The sequence below is a fragment of the Lipophrys pholis genome (assembly GCF_963383615.2).
Source record: "Lipophrys pholis genome assembly, chromosome: 19".
In the NCBI taxonomy this organism is placed as follows: domain Eukaryota; kingdom Metazoa; phylum Chordata; class Actinopteri; order Blenniiformes; family Blenniidae; genus Lipophrys; species Lipophrys pholis.
The window spans coordinates 22,530,259-22,540,679 of record NC_137647.1 but is presented as its reverse complement, the minus strand read 5'-3'; the positions used below and the strand labels follow the sequence as shown (position 1 = coordinate 22,540,679).

The window sequence follows — 10,421 nt, the reverse complement described above, 5'->3', positions numbered from 1 at the left end:
TCATCAACTAACTGGATTCTTGGGTTGAGGAATTATTTTAAAGTCAACTTCAGAGGATCAGTTCAATCGTCTTCATGATGATACTGATTTTGCTTTTCAGTAACCACATTTCACCACCGGCAGAGTGGATCTAATGTAGTCTGTTGAAAGATCATTTTATTTAAGCAAAAGCAGAATGACCTAAAGCCCATTTAAAGTTTGGTCCCAAAATGTTTTATTTTTTTAGAAGTTTTAACTCTAAACAAGTTTAGTTTCTCAAAAATGTCATTTAAATGTTAACCAAACAATACCTGTCAAAACTACTCAAGTTACAATAGTTTTTTTTTATGACAATTTAGATTTACATTTGAAATATTTGAACAGCAAAACTTATTTTCTGCTGTTGTACAGTGAGAATTAGAAGGTCAATGAGAGATTTTAATTCCCATGGTTTTTGATTTCAGGCTTTCATACAGTAAATATGGGCCCGTATCCACTTTGTTTTTTTTTGTTTTTTTCACTCACATGAAGAGTTTTGGTCCATTTCTGCTACCTGATACTCGCCAGAACCTTTTTAAGATGAAATGTAGCACTCTTCCACGGAAGCACTAAAAGCTTTAGCCCTATAATGTGATTTGATGGAGGCAGTGGAAGCAGGGTGAGAGCAGAATGACACCAAACACCGACAGGAGAAACCACCGGACAGCTCCTCTCCATTTCCTTCCGTCTCTCCTACCGTCCCGTCACGGCGGTTCAGTCCCCACATGTTAGTAAGTCTGTTAGTGAGTTGTGTCGTGTAACTTGTAGTCTTCACCATTGCCTACGTTGTAATTTTTTGTTCCAAACCTGCTACAGGTGAGTGAGCTTGGGTGCTTCCTGGATTCTGCCCTGAGTCGAGGTGTGGTGCGCCGACAGCTCGGTGTACGTTGGGTGTGTGGGCGGGTCGCAGGGACCCGGCGGCCCCCCTCCGCCCACGTGGTGCTGGTTGGCGGCCGACATGGGCCCTGCGCCGTTGTAGTCCATAGTTTGGTGGTGAGGCGGCGTGGGGCCAAGGTGGTTTAGCCCGTACATGGAGGGGCCCGAGCCAGGCATGGGCTCCACGTAGCTGCTGCCCCCCACGTACACCGGACTGGCTTGCATGTTGGTGGGAGTCCCGTAGCCGGCGTTGTTGGCCTGCACGAGGCCGTGGTGGGGATGGGGATCGCCATAGTCAGGGTCTGGGCCACCATACTTCTGCTGAGGGGGGCAGCCCTTCATGGGGACATTGGAATAGGCAGTAGACATGGAGTAAGACACTCCCTGGTGAGGCTTGCCAAAAGACGGAGGAGATGGCGGGTCATAGCCCCCTCCTCCACCTCCCCCTCCCATGGGGTGCATCGAGTTGAGGAAGCTGGCAGAAGACTGCATGGTGAGAGGCGGGGAGCCCGTCGGGGACGGTCCCCCGGAGCTGGAGCTCAGGCCCTTGGACTTCTGGTCCTTCTTGTACTTCATGCGCCTGTTCTGGAACCAGATCTTGATCTGGCGCTCCGACAGGTTGAGCAGGTTGGCCATCTCCACGCGCCGTGGCCGGCACAGGTACCTGTTGAAGTGGAACTCTTTCTCCAGTTCCACCAGCTGGGCGCTGGTGTACGCCGTGCGAGCCCGCTTGGACGAGGCCGACGAGCCTCCAGTAGGACTCTTCTCACCACTGCTGCCGCTCTCAGCGCCTCCTGAGGCTGCCGAGACAAGGAAAAGCAATAAAGTGACAAAGGGCAAATGAGATGAATAAATTCAGAGAGTACGGGCAGGAGAAGACAAACAAGGAAAACATGTACTCTCTGTGAAATTAAGAATCTTAAAGTGGAACAAAAAAACAAAACATGAAGGAAACTGTTGACAAAGGGACAAAGATGATCAGATGAAAATTGAGAGAGGAAAAGATAGTGAGAATATAACACAATCAGGCTGCCTGCTGAAGGAAATTGAAAGCATTCAAGTTGTTAATAAAGCAGAGGGGGTCCAGGCAGCCCGGCGGAATTATTTCTTGATATTAGTTGTCAACACTTCATAACAGTGGCAGTTATTAAGAGACGGAGGCCCCGGTGCTGGCCGGGGGCAGCTAAATTGCATCTTGGCTGGAAAGACAAACCCCCCACAGCAGCAGGAGCAGCAGCTGGAGAACAAGCAGGAGCGCAGGTCGACCTGCACTCACTTTGATCAGCTCGCCAAGAAAAGTCAATCCTCTCATCACATTTACGTCCTCTGTACTCAGACGTCCCAGACAACAAGTGCAGACACACTTCAGAAGAGTGCATTCGAACATCCTACGAATGATAGGGACCCTTAGAGTCGATTATAAAATTAGTGTTTGTCTTGGTGTTAAATTATGATCTACAGACTTTGGCCACTAAAAAAACTCTGAATCTGTATTGTTTTGTTCGCTCAACTCGTGAAAAAAATGTTTTAACTTCTGTCTAAACAACCATCCTGATTTAAATCCAACTTCCTTCTGAAATCTATTTCCAATGCCTTAAAAAAAAATCAACACCTGGTGCATGTAATTTAACACCAGCCTCCTTATCTATAGGCCACTAATGTGTCCATGACACATAATCACATTTAAAATACAATCACATCCAGGGTCTTGGTTAGAATAAAGATAAGAAGCTTTTTTTGTTAATCAATGGCCAAAAGTTGAAAGAAAACAAAACGGAACTAAACCATAGAGTTAATCCGAATATTTGAAACTCACACATTCAATATTGTCCACTAAAAACGATGGTGTCGAGATTAAAAGCTCCACTACATTGAAGTCTGTCTGGTCTGAGGTGTTTCGTTCCACCTAAAAAAAAAAAAAAACCTGTGACACCTCAAGTCGTATCTGCTACTGTCACCAAGTCAACACCCTCTGTGGAAACACCAAGAAGAGCACTGCTGAAGCATGGCGTCCTTCCTCTTGCTCACTCAAAGTATGCAGCTGACACACTTGTTATGAATATGCTGGCATGTGCTTGCTGATAATAATATGCTGTGATATAATAATAGCCTGTGCAGTGCCGCAGCAAGGAGCGCAAACTTAGTCTGGGCACATCCAGCCTCTCTCTCTCTCTCTCTCTCTCTCTCTCTCTCTCTCTCTCTCTCTCTCTCTCTCTCTCTCTCTCTCTCTCTGTGTGTGTACACAGTTGGCTCTGGTGTTTATTTGTATGGACAGAGACGGAGAGATGAGGGTGGCAACCACGATGTCGTCCGTCTCGGAGAGCAGCCACGCTCTCTCGACGATTGATTCAAATTCTCATCAATAAACAGTCTAATCTCCTCAAAGAGTATTCCTCGGTCATCTGAAAGCTTTTTGAATATGAATATCACGCTCATATTCATTAGGGCACCACATATTTTCCCTCCTGATAACTACCAGCTCAAAGTAACAGATCTGTCTGCCTCAATGACTGTGTTTTTAGCTTGTTATCAGACATGCAGATGATATTCAAATCCATCACCCCCATTGTATTTTCCCTCCATTTGCTAATATCTTCTATTTCAAATGCCTGCCCGTCACTCCCCGGTTCTCTCTCTCTGTCTCCCTCTCTCTGTCTCTCTCTCTCTCTCTCTCTCTGAAAATCTATTCATCTGTTATCGTACATTAAATTCAAATCCACCCTGGTAATATCTTCCTATTTGCAGCAGGAGGTGTGAAAAGGAGGAGAAGAGAGAGGAGACGAGAGGAGAGCGACGTGAAGACAAATAATTTCCAGAGAGCGGAGAATGCAGAGGGGAGGAGGAGGAACACAGTGAGGAGGAGGAGGAGGTGAGGGAGTGCTACAGGTCTGGGGCAGCTGGTAAAGAAACCACACTAGTTTAGGTAAGGAAACGTTTGGGGTTCTTTACAGAAACATTCAACTTCCTCCTTCATTCAATAAACTCATCCACAAACACATCCAGCTGACCACGTCTCACAAATGTAGCGTCATCACAACATCAACGCGCTCAACAGACTGAACTACATCCACGCTGCACAAGTCAACATATTCAACCAATCAGACGGAGTCCTGCCGCACTGGAAAACAGATTGTGTTTCACTTCATTACTACAACATTACATCAGACCTCACTCTGCTTCTGAAACTCTGCTGGAGGAAACAAACATGGTGCAGCTATGTCCGAGAATAGAAAGAGCGCTGTTCTGTTCAAGCACGAATCCCAAAGCACAACAACATCAAGATAATGTACCCAACTCCTGAATCATGGGCGAGATGCTCAACGACATTCTGGCTGTTTCATTACTTAGATCACGTTGTTGAAAACAAGTGTCAACAATAGACAAGAGAACCAGCAGAAGGAATTACATATCTAAACAAAAGCAATCCTTCCTAGCAGACATATTTACAGAGATATATCAGTTTGTTAGGTCACAATAACATTGAATACTATCAAATAGGTTAAATGTGCTCAAACAACGTTCAGAGTTAGAGAATAAGTGAAGCCTCTGTGGTTCAGTTTCTCGTCTCATGTTAGTGTTTTAAGCTTTTGACAAAAATAAAATTAATAAAAGCAACATGAACATCAAAATACATGTGATGAATGTTGTTAAACACAGAAAAGTAAACATGACTGGGACCGTTTCATTGTGATTTAGTGGCTCAGGTCAGAAACTGCAAACACAGAAAATCATCCATTCACCACCATTTCCCTGCAGCAGATCCAGAGTTTCATCGCTGCTGTTGATAGTTGTCTGTTCTTCACCAAGAGAATAAGAGCAGAAACCTTTAATACACTAATATCTGTCTTTACTTTTCTGTGACTGTACAAAACACAAGAAGGCCTCATTCAGTAGATGTGTTGCCTTTAGAGATAAACAATAGTTTAGTTTCACTTGAGAGAGAACTTCACCCGATGCATGGAGCTTTAGTATCAAATGAAGTTTACATTCTGAAGAAAAGTCCAAATGTTCTCTTGTTGGTATGTACTGACACCCGTATTTCACGGGTTCGCACTCAATCTTTAATTTCCCGACAATGTCAAGGCCTTCACACACTCAATGCTTAAAACTCAAATGAAGCAGAAATGCAGAACACTCGCCAGCAAACAATTCATTAGTAAACACTTTAAACCAGCTGCTCAGCAAATTTACAGCAAATCAGAGGTTTCTGTGAAATGGCCCTTTACTTTGAAATAAAGACTGTTCTGACTGAGATAAACTACCAGATCTTATGCAGGAGTTGAGACTCTATTGTTGTATCAGTGCCACACATTTCACAATATTTGTGACACAGTTTGAATATTTTATTTGGCTTCTAGCGACAACAAACTAGTTGGACTGCAACACTGTGGATCGTCATTTCTTTCCTGAGACTTGCAGATTATTTGTGGTGCAGCTTGGCCAACTGCATATAATTTGGATGATGTCTGAAGTACTCGAGGAAAGAAAACAACAACAAACAAACATGAGAAAAATGCTCCTGTTGTGTGAAGACCTTAAGGGTGTGCATTCTCAGCTGCCTCGCTCTGCATTGGACTTCTGTGCTTGAGCACTCCTCGCGCTTTTCTCTATTTATCAGAGCGCCCTCCCTCTGACCTTTGACCCGTTTCAGCAGTGCTGGGGATTGTAGCCTGCTGATGGGTTTTAGTCAGTCAATAGATTGGAATCAGGTGTGAAAACGTCAAGCAAACCTGGTTCAGGATTGAGGTAAGGATGTTCTTGAATGATTCTACTTCACAAAGCCCATTAGTGACTGAAATCAAACAGGGAAAATTATAATAATATGAGTAACAAGCTGCAGAACGGCAATAACAGCCTGACTGGTCTCCTGCGCCTTGTGTGAAGCAGTACATGTGGAAACCTGTTTTGCCACAGGAGCCAATAAGAAAGATTTTCAAATCCTGAGGGGATGAGGGTCTGGGAGGAGGACGAGAAGGAGGAAAAGGAGGAGGAGGAGGAGGAGGAGGAGGAGGAGGAGGAGGAGGAGGGCGACAGGGCAGGTGATGAAGGAGAGATGAGCTGATGGGACAGAAGCAGTTTTATAATGACAAACAAAGAAGTAAAAATGAGCTGAGAAATGAATGAAGGAAGATTTTAGGACAGAAGATGAGTGAGTCTGCTGATGGATGGACAGACAGGCAGGCAGACAGACAGACAGACAGACAGACATACAGACAGGCAGGCAGGCAGGCAGGCAGGCAGACAGACAGACAGACATACAGACAGGCAGGCAGGCAGACAGACAGACAGACCAACCGACCAACCAACAGACAGACAGACAGACAGACAGACAGACAGACAGACAGACAGACAGACAGACAGACAGACCGACAGGCAGACAGACAGACAGACAGACAGACAGACAGACAGACAGACAGACAGACAGACAGACAGACAGACAGACAGACAGGTGTACACTAACACACCGTTGCCAGAGTTGTTGCTGGGTGAACAGTTTTTCTGCTTGGTCGCCTGCCGACTCTCTTTCATCCAAGGAAAGATCTGCTTGGCCAGGGTCGGGTTGGGCGGCAGTGAGGAGGAGGAGGAAGACGTGGAGGATGATGTTGAAGAGGACGAGGTGGATGACTTACTGGGGCCTGACTTGGAGACTGAGGGGGCCCCAGCACTGCCCCCCGGCTGCTGAGCCCCGGTATTGCCATTACTGGAGTTGGGGGGCAGTGGGGGGGACACCTGGGAGCCGGGGTGGTGCTCGGGTGGCAGGCTGGGCCTCATGCAGCTGCCATTCAGCTCCTTGGTCTTGGCTAGCTGCTGCTGCTGCTGCTGCTGCTGCTGCTGGTGGCTGCCATTACCGCCCAGCGACTGTAACGAGCAGGCAGAGCGCTGGTAGGAATCCACGTCCAGATGGGTGGCCGACTGGAAGGCCGGCTGGTGGTGAGACACCGGGACCGGGGCATCGTAGGCCCCGAAGCCGTTGGCGGCAGCTGCTGCCGCCGCCGCCGCTGCCGCCCCCTGTACCTGGTAGGATGAGTAGCCACCAAAGAGTGTTGATGAGTTGTCGTAATATGTTGTCTTCTGCATTTCTGAGAGAGGTGGCGGCGTCTTCTTGTGCTCCGGTCCTTATTGAGAGCCACTGCCGGAAGACCATTTGGTACCGGGGGTCACGTGACGGTGTCTCTCCAACGGTCCCCTGCAATCTGACCTGAAAGGTTAGAGGAGACAGAATGAAGAAATGAGAGCGATATATCCATCTTCTTTCCATGAAAGGCGCCATGACATGAATAGAAAACCACTGCTTTTCTTTCCTCGCCCCCCCCTTGTCGCCCCCCTCCCTCTGAGCCCAGTGCACAGCCTGCAGATGCTCTGCTGGAGGGGGCACGAGGAGGGCAAATGTGCTGCCTCACACTCAACTCACACACAAACAAAGACTCACTCACCAAACATGCACAAGTACACCCAATCTTTACACTGAAAGTTCCCTTCTTTCAAATAATTAAAGAAAAATTACAAATATTATTAATGAGTGTCATTACCATTTTTATTTTATTTTACAATAACAAACTGTAAATACTAGCCAGTAGGCATTTACTGTGTAATCCTAAAACCAGCCACATTTAAGCATTAATCCCAAAACAAATGACATTAAATAAAAACACAATAAAACCAGACACCATATTAATACATGTTAAATATGTGCAATGTTCGATGAGTTAACCGCATGATTATTATTTTAAAAGTGTTTGTAATAAAGCACTCCCCCCTCCTGTGTGGCTTATTCCAGCCGAGTGTGACGTTTTGTTGTGTAATGACGGCCCTGAACGCGGCCTGTGTGTGTGAGTGTGTGTGTATATATATATATTTCCCTTTGTGACTGATGTAGGTAGCCCATTTCTGTCAGCCTCCGCCTTCCACGCGTGATTTACTGTATTGCTGCTCGGCTGTTACCTCACTCACAGCGGCCTGTCTCCCTCAGCCTGCTGCTGAATAACGGCGGCGACGCTTCGAGCATCACCGCGGCGTTTCCAGCAGGTCAGCGGAGGATTTGTGGGAATTCAGAGTGTAATAACGCGCGGGGGGAAAACGCGGGCTTGGTTTGTTTCTACACGGAATAAGAAAGAATAACAAAGGTGCACGAACTGGGAAAACACTCACTATTTTTGTTACTAACAAGGACGTAACGAATATAAGAAGAAAGAAAAATGTAAACATAGATAGATAGATAGATAGATAGATAGATAGATAGATAGATAGATAGATAGATAGATAGATATATAGATAGATAGAAGTTAAAAATGACTTGTGTAAAAAAAATTGCGACAGATATGAGAACATCATTTATATGTATTTATACCTTCATAAAACAAAGTGCTGACTCTTTGTCTCGTTTTGAATTATTTAGCATTTTTTTAAAAACAAAACAAAGTTAGACAAGGTAAAATTAAAAAATAAAGATAAAATGAATTCCATATAAATTTCAACAAAATAAAAAATTAAATTTTTTTTTACTTTTAGTAGATATATATTTGTCGTTATTTTGGGGGGTGTTTAAAATGCATATAATAAAGCTATAGGTTTGTTTTGTTTTTAACAATGCAACAGAGAAAATAGGAGGTATGCCAATAAAGATAATGATATTATTACAAATAATTATCACAAAAATAAAACAACTACCAATAATATAGTGTTTTAAAACATGTATGATTGTGCTAAAGTTCAGCTTCTGAATTTGTTTAATCATTTCTTCTTTAAACTACAACAGCTTCACTACAGATCTCAGCACGTCACACTTGTCAGCCATTTATCTTTCTAGTAGACAAGCTGGAATCCTAATTATTTACTCTGAGGAATAGTCCCAAGGAGAGGCAGAGAGAGAGCGAGAGAGAGAGAGAGAGAGAGAGGAAGAGGGAGGGAGGGAGACACAGAGAGAGGCCGTGGCATTGAGTGTAGGAGGAATATGTTATTAAATCATATCGCTGTTTCGCCATTAAACGGGACACGTAATGTCTCTGCCCCTGGCATGTAAGGGCTGCAGCTTAATACAATCACCAACTTTACTAGACGCCTCCCTGAATAATCCACTTATGCTGACAGAGAAACAGCCACCCAAACAAAAACAACGCAGAGGAGAGGTCGGCCTTGGTGTCCAGTGTCTGCTGTTTTATCCTGGGATATAAAATTACAAATGGCGCCTGCCATGAGGAGCTGTGCAGGCAGGGAGAGACAGGGAGGACGCATTAACTTGGACGATCCACGTATTTCTTATCCCATTAACAGACACTGGGAGAGAGGAGGAGAGGGAGAGAGGCCAATTATATGGAGGCGAGAGCAGAAACAATGAAGGACCGGCCTGATCAGAGCTGCTGTTGTTGTTATGGCCTCAACCCAGCCGCACAACTGCAAGCTCTGTTTGATTGAAATTAGTGTGAGTAATTGAGTTAAATATAAAACATATGATAGATCTTTGGATTAAAAAAAAGGAAAAAGAAAAAAGAAATCAAGCTGGTGGTGGAAAGAAAAACGCACAAAATTGAGAAAGTGGGAAAGCAAAAAGCCCGGCCATTGTTTAGTTAAAAATAAAACTGTGCAGAAGAAGGGGAAGATGAGAGGAGAGAAGGAAAACACAAGGATGGACGGCAGAAAGAATAAATCGGGGTGAGGGGGGGCTGCTTGTAGCTACAGCAGCTTAAAGCATAGTGAACTCTTCTTGAACCACGATTGGAGTCATATGGGCCATAAATCACTGAGAGCCGCTCCGTCGTTCACAACCTGCACAGCCAACAAACACCGAGCCTCTCTGCTCTGTTGTTCCAGCTCCCAGCATCCCCGGCCGGCCTGCAGGTGATGATGCCTCCTTACCTGCCTTTAGCTCCGGTGGTCCCGGTCCATTCCGGCCCGGAGCCAGCGGCACTGCATGGCGGATCCGTTGTCGCGCGCGTCCACCGGCTGATCAATACCAATGATGAATAATGAAATAAATAACGGCTCCCGCTCCGCCGGTCTGCTCTTCTCCTCCTCCTCCTCCTGTCTCGACACTAGCTCGGCTGCTCGCCACCTCTCGGAGCTCCAGCAGCGGCTGCGGCTGCGGCGGCGGCAGCGGCGCACCGGGCTGCGCGCACCGGACACTGTGTGGCATGAACGGCCAGGGGACGATCCGAGGCTTGTCGGCTGGGGGTGGGGGGGGCTCGCAGGGAATTACTGGCTGCAAGCAAAGGGGCTAGCTGGCGCACACGAGCTGAACGAGCTTACCGGGAGCCTGCCGCCCCCCACCCACCCCTACCCGCCCTCCACCTCCACCCTCCGCCCCAGCGGCAGCGCGCTGCCTGCGCCGCGGCTGCCTGATAACAATGGCCTCAGATTCCTCTCTGCTCCTGCCTTCTCACAGGCGCTCTGAGAGGAACATGTCCACCATAATGTCCACCATCATGTTCCCCGGTTGTGTTTTAGGAGGCAGCCTGTATCCGTCCCCGGGACTCCCGCCTGTCCTCCCTCCGAGGTTTGCGCGCCTGTCCTCGGTTTGTTCTCATTTCTGT

At 46.3% G+C, this 10,421-nt stretch overlaps 1 protein-coding gene across 1 annotated transcript; it reads right to left on the bottom strand.

Moving 5' to 3' along the window:
- Window positions 1–497: 497 nt before the first annotated feature.
- Window positions 498–10,019, bottom strand: hoxb3a (homeobox B3a). The gene is made up of 3 exons (XM_080488233.1): window positions 9,748–10,019; window positions 6,360–7,093; window positions 498–1,694 (listed from the first exon to the last, which is right to left on the bottom strand). The coding sequence occupies exons 2-3, from the start codon at window positions 6,970–6,972 to the stop codon at window positions 829–831; spliced, it is 1,479 nt and encodes a 492-aa protein (XP_080344359.1). The 5' UTR covers window positions 6,973–7,093; window positions 9,748–10,019; the 3' UTR covers window positions 498–828.
- Window positions 10,020–10,421: the final 402 nt, after the last annotated feature.